The sequence below is a fragment of the Dermacentor variabilis genome, unplaced genomic scaffold (assembly GCF_050947875.1).
Source record: "Dermacentor variabilis isolate Ectoservices unplaced genomic scaffold, ASM5094787v1 scaffold_12, whole genome shotgun sequence".
Taxonomy (NCBI): domain Eukaryota; kingdom Metazoa; phylum Arthropoda; class Arachnida; order Ixodida; family Ixodidae; genus Dermacentor; species Dermacentor variabilis.
In genome coordinates this window covers 43,505,878-43,529,699 of record NW_027460280.1, presented here as the reverse complement: position 1 = coordinate 43,529,699, position 23,822 = coordinate 43,505,878, and the positions used below count along the sequence as shown (strand labels likewise).

The 23,822-nt window shown below is 45.5% G+C and overlaps 1 protein-coding gene across 3 annotated transcripts in view; it reads right to left on the bottom strand.

The window, feature by feature from the left end:
* Positions 1 to 379: 379 nt before the first annotated feature.
* Positions 380 to 23,822, bottom strand: part of LOC142566317 (profilin-like) — a 125,502-nt gene continuing 102,059 nt past the window's right edge. For 2 of the 3 annotated variants that reach the window (XM_075677233.1, XM_075677232.1), the window contains exon 2: positions 380 to 1,448. In XM_075677233.1, coding sequence (XP_075533348.1) covers positions 932 to 1,327 — 396 coding nt within the window. In that variant the 5' untranslated portion in view covers positions 1,328 to 1,448 and the 3' untranslated portion in view covers positions 380 to 931. Of the gene's footprint in view, positions 1,449 to 7,161; positions 7,233 to 23,822 lie in introns of those variants that run through there. The other variant, XM_075677234.1, reaches the window with a different exon arrangement.

Genomic DNA, 23,822 nt, shown 5'->3' with positions numbered 1-23,822 from the left:
GCCACGTCAGTCTGTCATCGCTATTTTGAGAACTGCCTAACCTCGTTCTTCAAAGTTACACTACGTCAAGGACAGGCGCCCCGCATAAAGTGGTCGATTTTTCCTAAAGCTCAGCTTCCTTCCCAGATCCTGCGTTAGCGCTCGGTTTGGCAGCAGTGCAGATACGCTTCCCGCAGCATGTACTAAGCAGTGACGGATCTTGCCATTGCAGATTCGCTTCTGCATAATCTTAATACAGTTATCTAGCAGGGTCGCAAGGGCGACGCGTAATCTTCATACCTTCTCCGAGTCCATTGCCGCTTTCGCCATTCACAACGGGAACAGAAATTCTGCGAGTGCGGGCACATCTCGCGCATGTCAAAAAGAAAGAACGAACAAGTTTTGGAACACACACGAGAACAAATTTATTTCAAGGAACACTTTAGGCACACAGCGCTTTCATGCTCTTCAGTAGCTGCGTCTCTTGACTTACACGCGATTTCCGCAGTCATGATAAAAAAACAAAAGAGCAGAAAGTGAGCAAAAAAATAAGGAAAAAAAATGCCACGCGAGAAGAAGGAGCGGATAAGAAAAAATGAAAAAGAAGAAGGCCGGCAGTTCCAAGGCGCGAAGCGCGAGCGTCGTCGTTCCTTTGCTGCCGCGCGCCACCTCGCCCTTCGAAAGCAGTGTTCGGGGGACATCGGAATAGTCCAGAAAGAAGAAGAGGATGAGACGAAAGAATAAAGTCGAGAAAATACCAAGAAGGAGACGCTGCAGTCCTTGGGGTAGAGCCCGCGTTGTCCGGGGCCTCTCATAAGCACACAGGTCGGCGGCGGGAGGCTTGGGGGGTGAAGCCGGGTGTCGGGGCTGGGTAGGCTTAGCCGCTAGGACGAGACGGACGCTGCTTCGTGGACGCTGCTTCGTGAACGCCGCCTTCTTCGCCGTCGGCCATCTAGTAGCCGTTGGACCTGAGGTAGTCGCCCAGCTTCTCAACGACCGTGTTGAGCTGGCCGGGGGGGAAGCCGTCCACGGTGGCGGCGACCAGCAGGCAAGTCTTGGTTGCCACGGCGATCATGGCAGAGCTGCCCTTGCGGCCCCGCACCAGAGTGTTCTCAGCAGACAGGCAGACGTACTTGATACCGGCCACGTAGATGCCGTTCTCGTTGAAATTGCTAGGCTTGGTCCGCATCGTATCAGCGATGTTCTTCAGCTCCTCCTGTGTAATCTTCACGTTCGCGTCCCTCTCGTACTTGGCCCAAATGGCGCCGTCCGCCAGACCAGCGATAGCGGCTACCGTGCACTGAACCTGGGCGCAGATCTGGTTGTCAACGTAGGCCTGCCACGACATCTTCGGAGCGTCGCTTTCCCTGCACCGAGGAGAAGCCTGGCTGTTCGACACGAGGCAGCTGCCGAACGTGCGCCACGAACGCTCGAGGGCCCGCGGTCGGCCGATGGAACTGCAGCGCCGCCTGCGGCCAAGGAAGACGACGACGTTATCGTGCGAAATATATGCGCGAGCGCTAATTCGCAGCTCTTCTTTCTCGACTAAGCTAACTAAGGGCAAGTGCTAAAAACATGCGATATTTCAATGCGTCTCGCAACTTTTTTATTCGCTAGAACATAAGCAATGATTTGTTTTTCGAACTTTATTTCCACCTAACTGAGGAAACAACATTCTGATTTTCGCAGGGTAACTAGCAATGATAATTGACACAATGGGTTTTCTTTACTTTTCTTTACTCTTACAGAGCAAAATATGTCTATCACGCTTATAAATTCTTACTTGCTAGCAACGCCTTCTAGTTAAGGTTGCGCTTTCTACGGTGAAAGAAGAAGAGGCCATTACATTCAAGTTACTAGTTATCAAAGTGACAAAAAAAACAACAGAAAGTTTGTTTAGGTACGCTGTGCGATGACAGATGCTCATATACACGTGCACGGCTTTTTACCAACCTATACGCCGGATTTAAGTCGTAATTCTTCTTATCGTTGCAGCACGTTCTTTTGCGTCGTCAGTCTCTTCCGCCCCTAAATTGCGTCAAGCGTTTCTCCCTCCGTCCCTGAAACTGGCCCCCACCTCAACTAAGTGTTCATTATGTAAAATGACCAGTGCAGCGTTCTCAACTACTGCTATGGCGCATCCTTGCAGCTGCTGACGGTGTTTGAAAGTGCCACTCAGCGTTTCAGATGCACAGCGCAAGCGCGCACTTTTTTAGAGCTATTTTGAAAACTGAGCACGTGGGAAAATCTTAATGGATTGAAATGAGAGACCCTGAGGCAGACAGCGCCAAATGTCAAGATAGGAAGTGCCACAGAATAAGAAGCTGGCATACGTTAGAAAGTAGCGCAATGCTACAAAGGAAACTAATAAATGTCCTTCAGAAAGCTTCGCCAGCTGGAGGGAAATTCGTTCTGGTGAAGGACGAGAAACGGGAAGCCGCTTCCATTTCGCGTCGTTGCTCCGTGAAAATAGAAAAAAAAAGGAAAAAGAACAGCTGCCCTGGTGGGGCTCGACCACTAAATGAATAAGTACGGCGTGCGCCCCAAACAGCAACGATGCTTGTGCATGCCGCTGGCAGGGCTTCATTGGGTGAGTTAATTGCATTAATTGCGTGATTCCCCCCCCCCCTTTTTTTTTATAACATCGCGGGAACAACTGCTGTGGTGGTAAATGTTCTTCCTTTCTTTCTTGCTTTTTTCATTTATTTTTATGTTCAGATGCTTGGCATAAGTTGCTACCACGGCACACCAGCATCGCCCGGGCAGCCGAGCGTGATAGCACGCTCGCGTGCAGTTCTGCGCGTGCAATGATTGCACGAATGGTGGCGTGTACTTTGGGCTGACGTTCCTGCGCTCATCCTCGCGTCAGAAAGCAGGTCACTGTTCTTCGCGCAAATATTGCAAAGTTGGACGCATAATTGTTGCTGTGTTTTTTTGTTGGGGGGGGGGGGGCAGTATACCTAGACGAAAACTCACCGCTGATAGAACGTGAGCACATATGTCCGATTTCGTGACTTCATTGCTTTTTGGTACTTTGATTTTAGGGGGAAGTGAGACTGCTGCGTACGTAAGGGCATGTGCTTCTTCATTTCCAGCAATCCCAATGTGAGAGGGGATCCACTGAAAATTCAGAAACCACCTGCCTAACCAGCCGGTGCCCGTAAAAGCAGCGGCGGTAAAATTACATCACCTTCCGGTTTGAGCACTGATATTCCTTTGCACTTTTAATATTTAATAGTGTGAGAAGATTTAACATAAAATGCATGCGCGTTGAATGTTATGTTTCACGACATTCGTTTGCGGGCTGACATTCTAAAGATTTTGAGGAACAATTTAATTAAGACCTTGTGTGAGCAACTATAGTTATTGAATAGTGTAGCAATATAACCTGCATATACGACGTGGATAAGCATATAGCATGCACATATCAAGCAATGGACTGAGGGCGCCTCCCCGCACAAGCAGAAAGACACCTACTCGTCGGTTTTTTTTTTCAATAAATGTTTTTTAAAAAATTACGGGGTTTTACGTGCCAAAACCACTTTCTGATTATGAGGCACGCCGTAGTGGAGGACTCCGGAAATTTCGACCACCTGGGGTTCTTTAACGTGCACCTAAATCTAAGTACACGGGTGTTTTCGCCCCCATCGAAATGCGGCCACCGTGGCCGGTATTCGATCCCGTGACCTTGTGCTCAGCAGCCTAACACCATAGCCACTGAGCAACCACGGCGGGTAATGAATGTTTTTCGTCCTCCTCATCGGAACCTCACGGCAACGCCGACGATACCGGCGAAAATTCACCTGGCGTGGCCATTTAGTTGCTATCGCAATAATGTCGGGCCTTTCGGTTCCGCTTCTTCAAGAAAATAACCAGCGATAGATAGTACTGGGCACCGGTGTTGGCGATTATTTAGTATTGACCCTTTTCGCGGTGCAGTTTGTTCTAGACAAATGAGATGGCGCTTTCGGCGGCGCACCACATGTCGCCTCAGTGGCAGCGCACGCATACGAATCCATTACCGCTTCCACCTTAGTTCTGTGCGATCAGCTATCGGAAATGCAACTGAGTTTTCGCTAACGCACTGTGCTCCAGTCATGCCGGATTTAATCATGTGGATTGAAGACGTGCGCAGTAGTTGGCTGAAAAATAGTGACTGGCATATTAAGGAATAGAATGAATCTGTGTATCCAAGTTTGCGTACCGTTGCTGCAATTGCCCGTAAGTGTTACCGCCACTCCGAGATGTACGGTTTTCTTCGAGGATACAGAAATTTGCTCATCGGCTGGCGTTGTATCGTTAACATTCAAAGAAAGTGTTTCAGAGAGCACAAGAGAGTATACCACTCGTTAAACAATGACAAGGGGAATAGCGCCGCTTCCTGTCATAGTACGTTTCGCGCACGCTATCTGCACACATCTACCTCAAATGGCGCGGAATCTTACGCCCACTCTATCGCCATAGTGGCAAAATGTGAATGGGCGCACACTTAAATATACGCGTACCATATATGCACAATAAATTACGGACTACACCGATAGCGCACGAACGATCGTAGCTGAATGTTTCGTAACGGTCCACAAGAGTAAGCGAGCTAGGATAATACATCTTTGCTAGAAGATATTACGATGCACAAAATAGCTACGTTTCAAGCCTTGCGCGTAGCAAGAACAAATATATCGAAACTGAGCACATCTACGAGCGATTAGGCAGAAAATAATCAGATAGTGACCGCACCGAGGAAATTTACTGAGTCAGAAATGTGACAAGCCGCTGCTTCAAAATATTTTGCTAAATGAAGAACGAAGGGCAAAACACACTAATCCTGATTCAATTCATGAGCGGAAAGTTTGGATAGCTTATTGAAATACATATTTAGCCTCGCTTAGCCACGCAGCTTAATCAGCTCCGAAAGCGCTTTTGCATGTTCTCTGAAGCTGTAGACAAAACTTCGTGTCGTCCACCCAGTCACCGTCTACGATATCTCCCGAAAGAAAGGTTTGCTAAGCCGCACTGGCGTCATGCACACCCATTGTAAACGCGGAGGCGACGGAGGCAGTTGAGGCAAGCAATGGACGCGTCACCACGTAATCAAACATGGCAGCGCCCACGGGATCGCCGCGAGAAGGGTCAATAGACATGGTTGCCTTGCTCTAGACCTGTTTGTGAGTGCACACAAACACACATATATTCTCAACTTGGAATAGTATTGTACATACAAAGAAGCCACATAAATGAGGCTTTTGACCTTCTGCGTCTGCCAGCACGAGCTAGAAGAAACTTTCGAACAAAAGAGAAGGAGGAGGACGAAAAAAAAAACAGCGTTGAACTCTTAGGACGCGATTTTTATTTATAACTCACACCGTCATATCACGGACGCAAGTTAAGCAAAGCACGGCAGCCAGCGCCAAGAGCAGATAGAAGAAAGAGAGAAACTTCCCCACATCAGGACGCGATTTTCGCCTAAGAGCGTTTTTGTGTCGCCTAAATTATAGCACTACGCCAGACTCGTGCGCGGCGAAGGCATTATCCGCATTTTTATGCAACCGCATAAAGCTGTTGTTTTATCTTCTTATTTTTCTTTAACTCGGTCTCAAGCGGAAGATCACAAAAGTCGATGCCTCAAAGAGGCAATTTCGCTCTTTTTATTGCCTTAGATCAATACGGGACGACCTACGTCCTCCTTTCAGCGTAATTATTGATTTGGCGTGACGAATATCCATCTCCGGAAAAGAAAACTTTTTTTTTTTTAGCGCGTGGTTTTCTGCTTCATCTTTCTTTTTTTTTCTTTGTCACTAGCTCCGTTGGATCTGTGCGCCAGCAGGCTAGCGTTCGCTGTTCAATAGAGCTTCTCAGAATTTTGGAGATTGAAGAAAGGTCACAGCGTGAGACCCAAATCGAGGCAGGCGTGCGTAAAAGGGCCGCTTAAATTTGCGATTAATATTTGGCCTCTTGTTCAACTTTCCCGCCATGAATCAGTGCATTTGGGTGTCTGTACGGCACTCGAATTAACTGTATCTGAGCAGCAGAACCAGTTAGGGTGACGATTTTTGACATGATAACCGTTCTCTAGATCTCGCTGAATTCTAGCGGCTGGTGGCGAATTCTCCGGTTACTGTGTGGTCTCGAGCACTGCATATGTAAATATTCGTGCGGTCGTATGGCTGGGTTTGGTAAGCCATGTGAAGTGCTACATTGAAATGATGCTGCTTGACGCAGGCACTGACTGGAGTTGCTAAGTCTGTGTGATCTGCTTTTTCTTCAATCGTTAATTATCCCCCCCTCCCACTTGATATACAGGGTGTTTCAGTTAATTTGAGCCAAAATTTTAAATTATGCAAATGCTACGTAGCTGGAGAGGACCAAAACAAGGTTCTTTGCCGTCCCTTGGAGATACTCAGATTATGTTTCACTTTCCGCCTAGTAAGATAATTAGTCTTAATTAGTTAATCAACTTCCCAATTATTATAATTAGATGAGAAGATGACAAGTGCCAATGAGAAAATTGTGCAGCAACATATATATAAATTATGGGGTTTTACGTGCCAAAACCAGTTTCTGAAATTTCGACCACCTGGGGTTCTTTAACGTGCACCTAAATCTATGTACACAGGTGTTTTCGCATTTCGTCCCCATCGAAATGCGGCCGCCGTGGCCGGAATTCGATCCGCGACCTCGTGCTCAGCAGCCCAACACCATAGCCGCTGAGCAACCACGGCGGGTACAGCAACATGAGAAACTCCCGACACAGCTTTCTGTTGCCCAATGCGTGCTACATAAGCGTGTTTTTTGTTTTGTTTTTTTCCGAGCGTGAAAGAGGCCCCCGAATACACGCAAAGTGCCTCGAGCGGCTAGTCACGAGGCAATTTTTCGTGTTTACGCGGGCTTCTTTCACGCTCGGAAAACACACACACACACACACACACACACACACACACACACACACACACACACACACACACACACACACACACATATATATATATATATATATATATATATATAACGTGTCGCTGGGCATTTCTTGGTTAGGATAGCAATTAAATAGGCTCTTCAAGTGAGACAGTTGTCTCCGTCAATTTAAAGATCCCGAAGGAACCGAATTGCGAACCATAGAGAACGATTGGTAGATCACACCCGACCATGTCATCAGGAAAGCGCAGCCGGCACATGTAAACTTACGTGGCAGACGACTGACGCGCAGGGCTGCTGCAGGGATGCGAAAATGCGGGGCCGTCTTGAACGACGTCGTCTCTTCAGCAGCAACGTCGCGCGTCGGCACTAGTCAATCCGAGAGACGGGACCCAGCAGCAACACACACAAAAAAAAAAAAGAAAAAGAAAAGAAAACGTGCCGCGGAAACGCGTGCGCCTCCTGGACACCGCACTGATCAATGACTCACCGTGAGCGCTGGTGTCGGGTATCGGCAGAGTCTGCCGTTGAGTCAGACATGAATCGCGTCCACGACCACGTAAAGCGCGAGAGGATAGTTTAATTTCCTCAAGGCGACAAGAGGGCCTCTCGGGTACTGTTACGCACGTTCGATATAGACACGATGACAGGGGCTTAGGAGGAATGCAGACAGCGGTCGCGGAATGAGCTTCCGTATTTGCCTTGCTCGGATAGTTGACGAGCTCGGATATTTGAGTACGGGCCAACCAGCCTGCTTGCAAGGGTGCACACAGTACACCACTATACATGAGGCGAAAATGTTGTTCCATGACGTGAGCTTGTGATCGCGTCAGGAATTTAAAAGAATTCGGGCAGAACTCATCTACGATGACTATCCAAACTATTGGAATATCCGAAACGCGTCATGTATGAGGTGTTCCGGGCTCCTCTTTCGCGCTTCTCGCTGGGCGCTTTCCTTTGGCTTGTCGCGGAAGTGGGGCCTATGCGCTGCACTTGTTAGTGCGTGCGGTCGGATAATAGGGCGGCCGTAAAAAAAGTTTCTTCATAGTATTCCGCGTTTTTGCTGTCTCTTCATGTCAGTTAAAAGCATTTCTGATAATTTGAGCCCGTATGCAATATTTATTTCCTACATAAAGCGTTTTTCTCCATCACCAGTGCTTAAGGCGCGCCACTCTTGTTACGGAAAATCCTGGGCGTCTATCCGAAAGACTTCTCCGGCTTGCTGGCGTTGTTTACGGCATAGCAGACAGGTATTTTGGGGAAAGAAAAGAACAAATGCCGAATTCCTGTGCACGAGAAGTGCCGCTGCAAAGTCGCGAATTGCTGACTTCCGGGACAGGGCAGCTTACTTCCGGTGGCTTCTTCAGGCGAGGGCGCTCGATGCGCTATCTACGCCCCCCCCCCCCCCCCCCCCAGCCCCGCTGTAGAAATCAGTGGGTGCAGTGCGTAACCATAAGCAAAATATCTTCGCTGATGACGTATCTATTATGCCTGTATGAGACATCCGAGTGTATGTTCGGAGCGGGCACGCGAAGCTCGCGGAACTGCAGCCACTTCTCTCGCACTTCAATACACTCCTCATTGATTTTGCAACAAGTTTGCTTCCGTCGTTTTCTCGACATCACAAGCGTGTTTTCTTATATTTTCCATCTAGAACACTCATAAGGAAATCCCCCAGAGAACTCTGTCAAGCCCGGATAGCTGGCGTCTCGAAATAAGTGTGCACTTGACAAACGAAGGAAGATGGCCCAGCGCATGTGTTGCTTTCTTTCTTGCGTCCACCGTTTTCTTGGCTGTTTTCTTCAACGGACACAAAAAGAAAATCGTGTGAGTTGAGGGTTGAGTGCGCATTGAACCCATCCATTTCGTGTATGCAACATGTGGTGGAAGCGAAAAAATTATGACTCTTATGTTGCCTTTGACTGTCGAATTCGGTTCGCTTACCGAAAGCAACTGAATTCACAAGCTTGTGCAGATGCCCCTTAAATAATATGTTCAGACGCTAGCCGACAAGCAAATCGCAAGAAAAGAAGCTTTTTAATATTGAAGCGCTCGGCAGAGTGAGCGCGAAGTGAAACGAAAACTGGAACTTTGCTTCCGTGGGCTACTCAAGCGATCAGTGTTTATGGCAGCTGCCTCCGAAAATACAAGGCTGCTTTACTTTCAGTGTCTCTCTATAGCCAGTCGACTCGGCAGCGTCATGTCGTAATCGTGTTGTCATTTTAGTTTTTGTGTTCAGTTTCGGCGTGTGCACTGCATATATATATATATTACGTGAACATTAATTATTAATTCTGTGTGCCACCGCTAGCTACTACTACGTCCTGTCGAGGCCTAGCTTACCGCAAATCGTTGAAAAACGGGTAGGCTTTCATCTCTTGAAAATCATCGCAGCGCTGGTTGCCCCTCCATAAGGCTTGTCCGAAGACGCCGAAAAACTGCGTCAATCGATCTCATGGTGTAGCTTTTCCGCAAACCCCTACCTGCTATTCCCAGGCTTCCACCAGCGCTTATCAAATAACCGAACCAAGCTGACGTCTATGCTTTAATACTATACGCTGCCTCTGTTTTATTTTTTTTTAACCAAATTTATGGCGACGCGAGCGAACCATAGACGCAATCCCTATATACGCTGTGTGAGCGATGCGCTCAAGCACTTCTTCGCCGGCTGACATCCTCCCTTTTTCTTGCTTTTTTTTTTTAACCATAAAACTTATGACTAAAGTGACGTCCATCAATCTCAATTTGTTTCCATAAGAGCTTCGATAGAACCGCATTTAAAAGATCACGGTGCGGCGGCACATAGGCGATGGTATGTACGAGCGATCAACTAAAGCTTCTATCAAATTAAAAACTAAGCTTGCACAAATTTAGCATAGGTTCAGCATTGTCATTGCTTTTGAGGCCCGATTTCTAAATTATTTTTGCGAACAAATATAAGTGCGGCACCATCTGTATCCCTTATTTCATATTCTGCATTGTTGAAGACGCACTGAAGCGTCTAGTCCAAAATTGGCAATTTCGTGATTTACGTACGTCAGTCGAGAATGCCTAAGCCTCTCAGTTGAACCTGTAGATAAAGAAGGATTCAGTATTGTACTGACTTTTGTAGGTAGAAAAATATCGCGATAAGTACGCTTTGCGAAATAAAAAAAAATTACCGTTCTTGGATGCGATGCAACAATTCCAACTGCTTCATTTGAATCCTGAATACCGCGAACAAATTTCTTGAGTGGCAGTTAATGATACGATAGTTAATTTCTCCGCATAACATTCTTCGCACTCCTACTATCACAGCGTTAACATCGATTCGTTAATGCAGCAGTGTATAGTATGAATATGCTGATGACGACGCATGTATCCGATTTATAACTGCGCCTGTAATGGCACCTGAGCGTACATTCCCATAAAAATCGAGCTCGGCTTTGTGATCTCAACACAATTAGGCATATATTTCATAAATAATGCCCGTTATATCTCAGTAAATGCGGAATGTCGTGCATCACCGAAGTTGTAATCTTATGCTTCACGAGAAAAGAATGGCATGTATAGCTGCAGAAGTAAGCGATTTAAACATAAGGGTTCTACCTACACGGATGCCGTCAACAGTAATAACTTCAATATTGAATAACAGTTGTAGACGTACCCTAACTTTCACGCAAACCGCTTGAAAAACATTACGTTACGACCATCTTTGAAGTGAGTTCAGTATTCATTATCTTACTGAATCATACAGCCTCACCACTGCCCTAATTTAAACATCTAGCGCTGCGTCCTCAGCCCCCTTTTGTTGTAGGGCTTCGTTTTGTTCTTGCATTCTTGCAGCGCTGAAGGCGAGGTCCGTACTGCAGATTCGTGGTTAGTGACAGGCTTTCCTCCAATCCTAAATCAAAGACTCGTTCGCTCGCTCCCTCTAAATCCACCTGAACTTATAGATGGAATCATCAAAATACAACGAACAGCCAGCAAGACGTGCCGCAACCACGTCAACAGCGGTTTGGATACCTCTTGGTGGAACTGCAGTCGTGTTTTCCAGCCACTGTTCTTCAAAAGGCTCTGAGATGAATACTCCGTTCGAGGTCATCTGGATCTGACAGCCAAGGCCTGCAGTTGACGTTCATACTACTTTATATTTTGTCAAGTTGTCTTTCATAGCAGTGCGACGAGATTTTCATAAATAGCGGTTGCTTCTGCAGCTCCTTCATTTAATTTCTTGCGCTTTGCGTTTGCTTTATGGTGTACTAAAGATCGATGAACTGAACGCACGCACGCACGCACACACACACACACACACACACACACACACACACACACACACACACACACACACACACACACACACACACACACACACACACACGCACGCACGCACGCACACGCACACACACGTACGCACGCACACGCACGCGCACGCGCACACACGCACGCACACACACACAAGACCAAACGAGGCTCGGGTATGCCCTAGGCAGCCAAGTCGAAAAGGGGCTTGCGCTCTAATCTTACAGTGATGTCGCAGGCGCCGATCGTAGAGGTACACAAAATAAAGGAACAATTAAACCCTGTCGGATGACAGTGGTCGCCTGGGCATTAAGCATGAATCCCTGCATTCTTTCTCGTCTATCACGCTTCCGTTATGCACCGAGTTAGTCCACTACCTTGATCTATCTATCTATCTATCTATCTATCTATCTATCTATCTATCTATCTATCTATCTATCTGTCTGTCTGTCTGTCTGTCTGTCTGTCTGTCTGTCTGTCTGTCTGTCTGTCTGTCTGTCTGTCTGTCTGTCTGTCTGTCTGTCTGTGTCTGTCTGTCTGTGTCTGTCTGTCTGTGTCTGTCTGTCTGTCTGTCTGTCTGTCTGTCTGTGTCTGTCTGTCTGTCTGTCTGTCTGTCTGTCTGTCTGTCTGTCTGTCTGTCTGTCTTTCTTTCTTTCTTTCTTTCTTTCTTTCTTTCTTTCTTTCTTTCTTTCTTGATATTTTCCATCCGCGTAAGCATTTTTTCAACTACTGTTGTTTAAAGAAGGGGAACGGAAAAAGGGCGGGGCGCAGGCGCTTCCTAACACGTCTCACTTGTCTGTGGAAAGACAGTTGAACCATCTCAGGGAAAAGGAAATTAGAAACTAGTACTAGTAATAAAGAAACTAACGTATTAGTTTCACGTAGCATCTCAGCCATGCTAGCCGAAGCTTATCTACGTGCACCTGAAGCGGCGACTGGTGAGCGACAGCAGGTGAAAAGAGATCTGAACAATTGCAAGTCTTTTCAGTCGCTATATTTACGCGAAGAGCCTCTCCCCGCATGTAAAGGAAAGTGGCAACGCATTCTTTGCCGCCACTCAAACAGTGCGGTGTAGTCTATCACAGTTAAGCTCACAGCGCGTCTCAAGGCTCGTGGTTTCGCTCAGCAGCGCAGCCTCAGCCACAAGATCAACGTTTGCGGGCGCGAGTGAAATAATTTTTCTATGAAAATACGAAGAATAGAAGGACATATATAATAGGTATATTCCCTACAAACCTTTTCATTTCCTGTGATCAAGGCGAGTTGCAAAAGGAGAAATATGTAACCTTTGCGGCAATAAAACAGCAGCACCACATTTTTTTTTCTCGTTATCTTTATACGATTTCACTCTGAGTAAATATACACAACACAGTAAACCGGTCTCGAGGTGAAATTCCTGGAGCCTTAGTTTCCCTTTCTTTCTTTAGTGAGTGAGTACCTCGAAAAGCCCAGAACGCCTATATTTTTTTGGCCGTCTTTTTCTTGATAATCCATAGTCGGGCTATCCTGTCATGTCAACATAGATTTTTTCCCTTTGAGCATGCTACGAAAACTTGCACTATACGATAAAAGGTGCAAGGTGGCTGTGAAGTTCTTAAACATTTTAGCCTCCTCTTTTTATCATATGCCTGCTGCTTTAGAACATGCAATGTAGTTGTGTTTAATTCTCTTACTCGACCAGGACTTTAGCAACCAACACAGTGGCCTGCTACGCGTTCGGCACTTTCAGACTGATTTGCAAGGCACATTCGAATTAATTCTCGCTCGATACACGTTCCGCGTCACCGCAAACTCCAGCTGAGCGTCGACAAACAGTTGAAGCTGAAGTAATGTACATGGAAAGGGTTATCACTCGAATATAAAGTAGGAAGAATCTGAAAATACGTCCATCATCGCTCTGCAGCTTTTCATTCAAATATTTTTTCTCCCGAGATTTCCCCCTGTTCGCATAACTAAGAAGCTTTCCGAAAGGAATCTCGCTGTAGTGCAAAAAAAAAAGTTAAATCTCATGCTTTTGCAAACGTTGTTGTTTAAAAATTAAAAAGTTGCAGCGAACGCTCGTATATGCGCATTATTTTCCTCGGCGAAGTTGAACTTCCCAGAAATTTCAGGCTAAAGCAGATGGGGTGCATGTACCTTCTGTGTCGTTTTCCTGTTAGACTTGTGAATTTCACTCGAAAAAGCTGTTTTTAAGGCATGAAAAGAAGGAGAGAAAAAGAAAGAGAGTTTACGAGTGCCTCAAGAAGGATACTATAGGGCAAAGTACAAAGAAACCTTTTCTTTGTTTCGTTTCGGCTTTTTCGCGTCATTATTGAAGACAAAGCTGAGAAATGTAATCTCACAATGCACAAATATAGGTATCGTGAAATCCATCTGTGCTGCTTTCTTCTAAGGCCAGTGCAGTGCGATGCCGATGGTCCTTAAACATGCATTAGTTTAGTCATCAACTTAGTTTCCCAGCGAGCGCTTAGTCACGTCGCCCCAGCGGCGACGGAAGAACAGCATAAGGTGGTCAGAACAGCTGGCGAGAGGACCTCCTCAGGAGGCGTTTAATGTTTTGTCTGAACATTCGAGATAGCTTGAGTAACGTTTACATCCGATGACAGAGACACAGTTGGTTGGGCGACAATAGTGTGTGAACAGTGATCGTCTGTGATAGGCTCAGTGGCAGATTTAATGCACCAGTTCAACTTTTCCGCTCGCCGAAAGTAACGCATTTGCACTAGAGCGACGCAATACTTCTCACTTTCACGGTTGCGCCAATTCCCTAACGTTTCTTCTGAGCAAAACTACGAGCACTTTTATATTTTGTGGGAGCGTCCGAAGCACTCTTTAAGGCAAACCGTTAATATTGATTTATCAGGAAGCGAGCGTTTTTCTTAGCAAGCAAGGTCTTGACTTATATACTTCTCGTATGAAAGCGATTAATAAAGGGTGAGATTTCTTGCTCTCTAACTCAAAACGTGTGATGTTTTTGAAGTTACTATAATCATGACCACGCTTACGATAGGCTTTTCTCACGTGATAACCGGTTCGTCACTGGCTTGTGTCTTCGCTCTAGCATCATCGGCTCTTCTGATAGGATGGAGAGATACACCCTAAATAACTATCACAGTAGTTTACCCAGCCATATGCCTAACATGTTACCCCACATGACATGAATCAGGCATGAAATAACACATACAAATTCAGAGTATACTCGCGCGCAGCGCACACAAGTACACAAGTTAACGTTAGTCCCAGGAGAACAAATAGCGCCTCGATTGAGCTAGAATCACTACAAGTGCTCCTTCAAAGTCTAAACACGATGTGCAACTCAAGCACAAGTCTGCCAGCCAACACCTTACGTCTAATCGGGCGTCGAATTCTGCACACACGTAGGCGCGAAAAACTGAGCACATTGTATTAACACATACCAGCACCTCTGCAAGGAAATCCGTTCTCTGTGCTTTGCTTTCCGGTCTGTGTCGCAATCACGGATATTAGCCAACCTCGTGCAAATTGTTATTTAGATGAACTGACGCAAAGTTCGGTGCCCGCAGCGCTACGCAGCCTTGACGAGCTCAACTTTAGCGACAAATGGATTAAAAGCAGTACTGAAAGTGTGCATGCGCGACGTGAAGACGAACGTGTGTCGGTGAACTACAGACTGCTGCGAGCATCTCTGAATCTCATTGTGTTGGAAATCTGGGCTTTAACAATACCTCTCAGCGTAGCCTGTGAACCGTATTTTATCTGAAAGCATCAACGACTTTAGCGATATGCATTATTCCGCTCTCGAGTCGCCAAATCCTTCTGCTTATCGTTCTTTTCTTTCTACTAGAGAAAATGAATGCAACAGCTGCATTGTGAAGACAAGTTTCACAACGAGTGTTAGAATCAGCTGATGTTTTCATTATTCTTGGCCGCCTTACAACAGTGTGCCGCTCATAGGTCCGCAAAACCAACAGAACTCGCTCAGACTCGGTCACAAGATACACTTTTCGCTTAGGGCTCATGTGGACTCAGACTCGCCAAAATTCTATTCAGTCGGGCTCACTCGGACTCTGACTTACAAGAATTCTACTCAGCCGGGTTCACTTGGACTCAGGTTCATTAGAGTCGTCCTTAGCCGGGCTCACCCCGACTAACTCACCAAGGTTGTGCTCAATCGGGATCACTCGGACGCACCAAGACTAGACTCAGCCAGGCCCACTGGCACTCAGACTCACTAGAGCCAGACTCAGTCATGTCCACTTATACTCACGGACTTACACTCACTCGGGCTCACTCACATTAACGGGGATACGGTCACATTCATAGTAACCGAATGATGGGCTCAGACTCCACTCAAACTCATGGAATCATCCACTTGCCCATTTGATTCGAACTCACGCGTTTATGGCTCACCTGAATCACCAGCTCTCTAAAAGGCCTACTAGTCAGAGACAAACCAGAGCTCGCTTCACACTCGCGTGTACTTACGCGCACCCACTTGCACACTCGCCTGCTCACAACCACGTGTACTCATTCACGCTCATAACCGTGTCCACTTGCTCTCACCGGTGTTCAGTGATATTCAAATTGACATCCGTTTATACTGAAAGACACTCACTCATGTTCACACTCATACATGTCACCACTGACTTACGCTCACACTCTAGTGCACTCACGTTCATCCTCAGGTATGCCTACTGCCTAGCGCTTACATCTATCCAGTCTGTCTGAATTTATCTGAGCCCCATTTCAACGGTGCATTTAAGTGCATGCGAGTATATACGAGCGAGGTTAGGTGAGTACGAGTGGATGTGAACTAAGTGGACTATGTAAATTAGAGCTTTTTTTTTTCGAGCCTGGGACTCTGAATCAGTTAGCAAGTATGTATCACACCTGTGACTCTACGTTTTTCGCGTTCGCAAGAATAGATATGAGGCTGGATCTAACTATTCCCCTCAATAAATTTGGAGCCGAATTTACAAACCCTTTTGTTCGTGAGTGCTGTTTGCTATTTGCTTCAGTGATTGAGTCAATTCATGAGTCAGTTTCTCATCGAACTGATTAAGCACGACACCTAACATATGCCATTAAGAAGAGCAGTACCTGCGGACGGCTTGCCATTGCGGTGGAATGCCAATAGCGAAGGAAACGAAAACGAAAAGCAAAGAAAAATTTATTGTATTTAAATAAAATAGTTCAGCTACTTCGCTCAAAATAATACAATCTGATTTGTTGATCACCCTTGTGGACAGCGTCCGATTACCTTGGTAGCGAATTTGACTCCGAGCGACTGTTGTGATGTAGGACAGAGATTGCACCCGGAAGAGAGTCCATTTGCACTAACGGCAAATATCGAAGCACGACACATGACACTACGCTTCAACTAGGCGCAGGACCGCCTCCTGCCCCGCCGAGTCTAATTGGAGCTATCCCGGCGTAGCGGTCTTCGAAGAGAGCCTAGCACGGCGGCATCATTACGTTTTGAACGAGTCAAGTTTGGAGGACGAAAGCTGTGCGGTCCCTGCAACATAGTTTCAGCTCATTTAGCTGCATTTTTCTCGGACATCGGTGATGTCACGATGAGGCAACTGGGCGCTTTATTTGTCGTCGTTTTCGATTTTTTTTTTTGTAAGGGATGTCTGATGCTCATCGCGCTTAAAAGTTTTTAATCACCCAGTGACCCTGTCGGAAAAGAGAAAGTTGGCAGGCTAGCGCTCACCCGGCGCAGCCAGAAAAGAACCAGAATAAAAAGAAACGATAGACATGGGAGGTTGCTCCCTGCGGCTGAGGTCCTTGTGCGGTTATCTTGCTTTATTTCTGCGCGTTCCTCTCTTCCTATCTGCTCTTGTGACCGCTGTTGTCCCGTAGTTCTTGTTAATTGATACAGTTATTGGAATTCGATTTGGACGGGGACTCTCCGGCTTCTTCTATGTCAGTATTTTCATAAGCCACCCAAAAGGAGTCGCTAATGACCCATGCATAGCGGTGTTTCTGTTAACCATTCCTTGTTCTAAAACGGGTAGGTCAGATGAGAACGTCAGCGAATTCCACGCACTGTGCGCCGAAAAGCGCCACCGTTCATTTCCCCACGTTCGCCCGCACAACGGCTGCGTTTTGAAATACAGGGCACTCGTTTATCTGGGCCATACTAGCAAGATACTCTTGCGCTACAACAGCTCGTAAGAGAAAAATCTAGTCAATTGTGAGGCTGGACACAATAATAATATCGAAAGCGGCCGCCAATGGCAAGAAGTACTTGCGAGCCACAGACTTTGTGAATTAGGACCCTGGTTTTTTATGACCGAGTTGTTTATTTGTTAACAGAGAGAACGTACCGAGCTGAAGTTGTCGTTCCAACAAAAAGGATAATATTTTGGCGTTGGCGTTAATGGCATGTGATGCGAGACGCCGTAGCAGTGGCGTAAGAATGCACGTGACCACTCGAGCTTCACGTTGAGTATATATATATATATATATATATATATATATATATATATATATATATATATATATATCATACCTCAAGTACGTACTTCCCGGCTCCCATCTTTTCTGTCGATTGAGCGTTCCGTCCTTCTTTATCCTTTTAAGCAACGTTGGCATTAAGCCTCACTTTCCGCTCGTTCGTCCTCTGTATCTCTCTTGCGTCATAAGGGCAAAATTGAATAAGTAAAGCGCAGACCATACATAACTCTTCCTGAAAAACTCGCTTTTGCTGCTTTCGTAGTCCGACAGACATTCAGTTCATTAGCGTCATACCACTCTGTAACGTAACTTTCTATCAGTGTTCTCATCAGCACAGTATGGACACAGCTTACAAAGATAATATAAACGTTCCAAGACAAGATGGCGAGCACCTGTTCACGAAAGCAGACTCTGGTTGCAGGCAACCCTGCTAATGGAATCACTGTGCTCTGTACAGGCTGGCGCGCAGATGTGGACACACGTTGGTAAGCAAACACTACAAAGTGTTCCTTTCACTAAGGACCTCGTACACCGGTACATTAACAGGGCACTTCACGCTTAGCGGCACTGAGTCATCACCAGTGCTTGGGCAAAAGAGCGGGCTCCATTTTCTCGCATATCTTAACCTCCTACAAGTACGATCCTATCGCCTTTTCCCCGTCGGACACATCAACGCGAGCGAAGCTCGAACAGCACTTCGTATCTGATGGTCTTCTCACATTGTTTGCGGAGTTTACTCTCGAGGCAGACTATGTTTTCGGAAATGGAGGGGAAGGGGGGCGAGGAGGCACGGGCATTAACATTAGAGAATGCGAGGTGTGAGTCTGATGGCCCTCATATTTATTAATTTATTTATTTATTTACTTACTTATTTATACTGGGATCTTATACTAGATCTTAGCAGCGTGGCCTGTACGAATAAGTACACAATAAACACAAAACAATGGCGAACAACACTCAAGTTTCTTCACACAAGCGCTAAAAAAAATGATCAACAAGAAACAAAAGAAGTCAAGCAACGTAGTTCAGCAATTTTCAAATCGTACAGTCAAACAGTGACATCCAAACACTCTCAGAAAGTGTAGAATGCTTTTCATAAAAGATATGTCCCGAAAAATGATAATGAGTCCTGTGTTACAGTTTTATCGGCCACCTTATTCCAATCTACTGTGGTTTTTAGCAAAAAAATTAATACTTGAAGCAGTTGACACGTGTAGTAAATGGAGTTACAGCTAGCGAGTGTCTGTGTCGGGTAGCGTAACCTGTCATATAGATGAGAAGGTGACACGTGTCGATGTTGTAGTGATCACTTATTAGATGGAAAAATAATTTCAAACGACATACACAATTTCTATCAGTTACAGAAGGCAAGCCGCTCCGAAATACGAGGTTAGTAACTGAAGTACGCCCATATGTATTGTAGATGAATCGAACTGCTTTTTCTTTCTTTTTTTTTTTTGCAAACTTTCCAGCTTTCCAATATTGCTTTTAGTGAACGGTTCCCATGTAACTACAGCATGTTCCAAAACGGGGCGTACTATAGTGTTTTGTAAGCCAGTAGCCGTACTGTTGGCGTCGAGGATATTAAGACGCGTCTTAGGGAAAACAACTTGCGGCAGCAGTTTGCTATTACTGTGTCAAGATGCTTTGACCAGGAAAGATCATTTGTTATGAACAAGCCCAGGTATTTGTATTGCGTTACCTCTGGCAAAAAAAAAAAGCGTTTTCCGCGCCATAGCGATAGAGTAGTGGCTTCTTCTTTAATGTTATCCGCATATATACTGTCTTTTCAAAATTAATGCACAGTTGCCATTGTTTACAGCATTCAAGTTTCTTATTAAGGTCCCTAATTAAGCTGAGTTGGTCTTCTTCAGTTGTTATTTCATCGTACAGCACGCAGTCGTCAGTGTAAAGCCTGATTTTAACGGAGAGATTAGCGCCCATATCATTTATAAATAGCAGAAGGGGGCCAAGAACGGATCCCTGTGCGACGCCAGAATTGTAACGGCAGCTATATCAGAGGTTGTTTTATTTACAGTAACAATCTGATGGCGGTTTGTAAGGTAGCATTTAATCTATGCTAATATTTATTTTTATTTTTATACACAACTGCTAGCTTATGAAGCAATTTAACATGAGAGACCTTTTCAAACGCGTTGCTGAAATCCATGAATATCGCGTCTGTTTGTTTCCCTTTCTTTATAGTGCTAGCAAAGCCATGTGTGATTTCAACTAATTGAGCAGTCGTTGAAAGGCCACTTCTAAAACCATGCTGCATGTTTGTTAAATTTAAATTAAATTATGTGGTTTTACGTGCCAAAACCACTTTCTGATTATGAGGCACGCCGTAGTGGAGGACTCCGGAAATTTCGACCACCTGGGGTTCTTTAACGTGCGCCTAAATCTAAGTACACGGGTGTTTTCGCATTTCGCCCCCATCGAAATGCGGCCGCTGTGGCCGGGATTCTATCCCGCGACCTCGTGCTCAGCAGCCCAACACCATAGCCACTGAGCAACCACGGCGGGTGTTTGTTAAAACGTCATGTTCATCTAGAAAACCAGTTATACGTTTAAGAATTATATGTTCTAAGAGCTTACAAGATGTTGATGTTAATGAAATTGGTCTGTATTTTTTTTTATGGAAGCTCTATCCCCAGATCTATGTAAAGGATTTAGTCTAGCAATTTTCCAGTCTTGCGGTAATGATCCTTCGTTGATTTACCTCGCGAATAGAATGTACAGGCATTTTGCAGACCATTCAGCGTAATGCCTTAGAAAAGAGTTCGGAATATCATCTGGCCCTGGAGGTTTCTTAATGTCAAGATTTAACAATAAATTTAGAGTGCCCTGTTCCGCAATAACAATGTCAGGAAGGGAAGGCAGTTCAGCAGAAAAGCATGGTAAACAGCCGTCATCACTTGTGAATATACTCTTGAACTGGTTATTAAAAGCAGAGAACACTGTCTTCTCATCCCGCACACTTTCACCATTTATAAGAAAGGTGGCGGAACACGAAGAGGCAGGCGTCACAACCCTCCAGAATTTCTCGGGAGATGATCTGACGAAGTCGGGTAGTAATGTGCTGTGATAGTACTCTTTATCTTCGACATATTTTTTTCTTTAGGTGTTTCAGTTTAGTTATCAATAGCGGTTTTCAGTTCTTACAGTTCTTTCAGCAGGCTTACGTAAGCGCTATGCTATTTTACGAGCCGGAATATTTAGCTGAAATATCTTCCGGATAAAAGCCATGCTTATTATTTTGCTCTCCAGCTTTACCTCACCGACACGCACGGCCACAAGCTATGACAATCAAAGAGAGAGAGAGAGAACGTGAAACTTAACAGTAAAAGGTTTTGGCATCCATGTGATGGCTTGGGGTGTGACAACGGCGCGCTCAATAACGATACAAAATACTGACAGTCACTTAGGAACCCTTACGTGATTTGGATTCGAAAACACTCAAATCCACCTTAATTCACTTTAATTCACCTTCATCCACTTTAATTCGCCTTAATTCTCTTTGCTCCACCTTAAGTAACATTATTACATCTTGTACTAACTTTAACTCTCTTTATTTCGCTGTAATTCACCGTAATTCACATGAATTACCCGCAATTACTACTAGTTAACGTTGTTATACCATTTACTGTCCTCTGTATTACTGCTGAGGTCACACAAGACGCCGATGATGTCACCTCTTCCCCATTGGTTGCGCCGTCACGTGCTCAACGAGGCACGCAATGTAGGCACACCTTTGGACAACCGCGTAGCCGCCGTGGCGTCGGGGAAGCGTGCTCCTCACAGACCCAGGAGGCCCAGATTCGATTCCCATCCAGACCCTAATATACGAAATTTTTGTTTCGAAGGCATTAATTTACTTTGTTTGCAGAAACCTCCCTGCGAAATGCGACGTCAACTCGAGCGTGTTTTTGACGACTGTTTAGGCCGTCGGTCGTTTTGAGTACCATCGCTTGATCATGCCACATGTTCTGCTTCATAGGACATATAATGCTTTCGCATTAATAACTTTGGTATAGTGTGTTGTGTTGTGTTGCGAAGCTTCAGGCCGCCTTATTTGATGCGTCGATCGTCATAGTTTTTTGCGTATTTTACGTTGTTTTATTGTACTTCAACATGTATTTGTGTTACCCACGGCTTTCCATCTCCACTCGTTACGTTTAATATCTCCGGAGCAGCCTCGTTTGCGACTAACTGCTGCACATAATTAAGTTAAGGGGCATTGCCGTGCCCCTTTCAGGCGATTCAACATAAATAGCTCCATGAATGTGAAAAAGACGCCTTTCGAGTGACCAACTTCTCACAGATGCGCGTTTTTCTCATATAGTTTATACCGGCAGCCTAAGTCCCCGCGACTATAATTTAGCAAATGTTTGCTCCTGCTTTCTCGCTATCTCGTATTTAATTTGGCTCGACATTAATTAACGCCTGGTTGCTCCTGCGTTAACATTAATAAACAAATATATTACGCGTGCTAGTAAGTAATCAAGCGAGAAGAATCTTAAACGAGGGGTCGATTATGCAGGCGCATGCTATTATTTACCTTTAATAAATATATGCATGCTGCAAGAAGATTCCCGCTAAACAAGCGCCCATAAATACAAATAACGCATAAAACTCATGAGACCTCATTCAAGACCGCGAAGCGGATAGGCGTAGTGGAAGAACAGGCTATTTTTTTCCATGTTGCCTTTCTTAAGTAAAACTGTACAAACCGAAGGCAAAAATGAGATTCCCAACCATGCGATAGGGTTACTATCAAGCATCCCGATGAGACACGCAGCCACACAGCAGGTCAAAGCATGTCGCGTGGTAACTGCGCTTCGTAGAAGATATAAAGCACCCCCTAACGTTTACTTCCTCCGTTTAAACCATATAGTATATACTACGTCGGCAATATGAATGACTGCCTTGGCGATAACTGACGAGGAAATTTCACATATCGCTAAACAGGGCACGTTGCGTCCTTAAATGGGGGAGTTTTTCAAAGTATTGCGTTTTATTTTATAGCTCATTTGAGGATCTTTCGTTCATTCTTCCCGAATGTACAACAGAATATTGACATTAGAAAACTACAGCGCGGATCCAACGGAGGCAAAGGAGGCACACAAAGTACACAGGCGCTTAAATATCTTTGTTGAAACAAAGTCAGCGCTGCGTCTGTGTACTTTGTGTCTCTCCTTTTTCTCCACCGGTTCCTGCATTGTAGCCTTCTGCTATGTTCAAGCAACAAGCCCAACTGGTTGCTCTGCTCAAGGATAAGAATACCACGTACACAGTGGCAACCCGAACCTTCTGTGATGTGCAGTATTGCTTCATGTACAGGAGATCAGTAAAACATAAACGCATGGCCTTGCGCTCGTGCTGCTTCTAATTAAAGCAGTCATCTAAACAGTGATGTTTTCTGTTCGCAATGACAAGCGAGAAGCAGCTGGAAGACGTCCGTGGTGCGCGAAGACAGACACTTCCTACATCGCCGATACGAGAGAACGCCTTTTCACGAGGTTCATATCGACTGACAACACAGTAGACCGACGAGCCTCACATATCACAATAAGCCGCAGCGAGATTCGTTCTCCTTAACGGAGACAAATTACGAATCAACGCTGGAATCCTTACTTTTTCATGCTGGCAGTGTTCCCGTCTCCCTTTAGTCTAGCAGAGCCAATTGATGAGCTGGTTGGAGCAATGCATCCCAAGTATATGGCGTGCACGCCAGTGTGTATTAGCAATCGAGAAGAGTCCGCATTTGTTCCTCCGCCGCCTGTAAAGGCATATTTCGTGGGACAAGTCCACTGCCGAACTTGTCCCCGCCTTCTGGCACCTCGAAGTGGCGACAGCTGTCAGTAGTATACCCAGCATTTTAAAACCTCTTTTCTCCGCGTTTCGCATCCCCGCATTGGAAACCACGCCACCGGGATGCGAGCGAGCAAGCTGCCCGAAAGGAAGCACAATTGCACTGCATGTGGAGCTGGAGAGCAGAATTCTAAAGCATTCTTCATTTTCTTTGGATTTTTTTTTCTTGCATGTGTTTCTTTTGCGTTCCTTTTTTTTTTTTTCGTGCAGAAAGCCTAACAGCTTCGCGCTCGGAAATTGAACGGATGTTCGCGTAGAGGGGGAGCGAGGCCGTCAGCAGGGGCTGCAACACTTGGCGGACGGCAACAGCCTTGCGTCCACATCAGAAGTGAGCA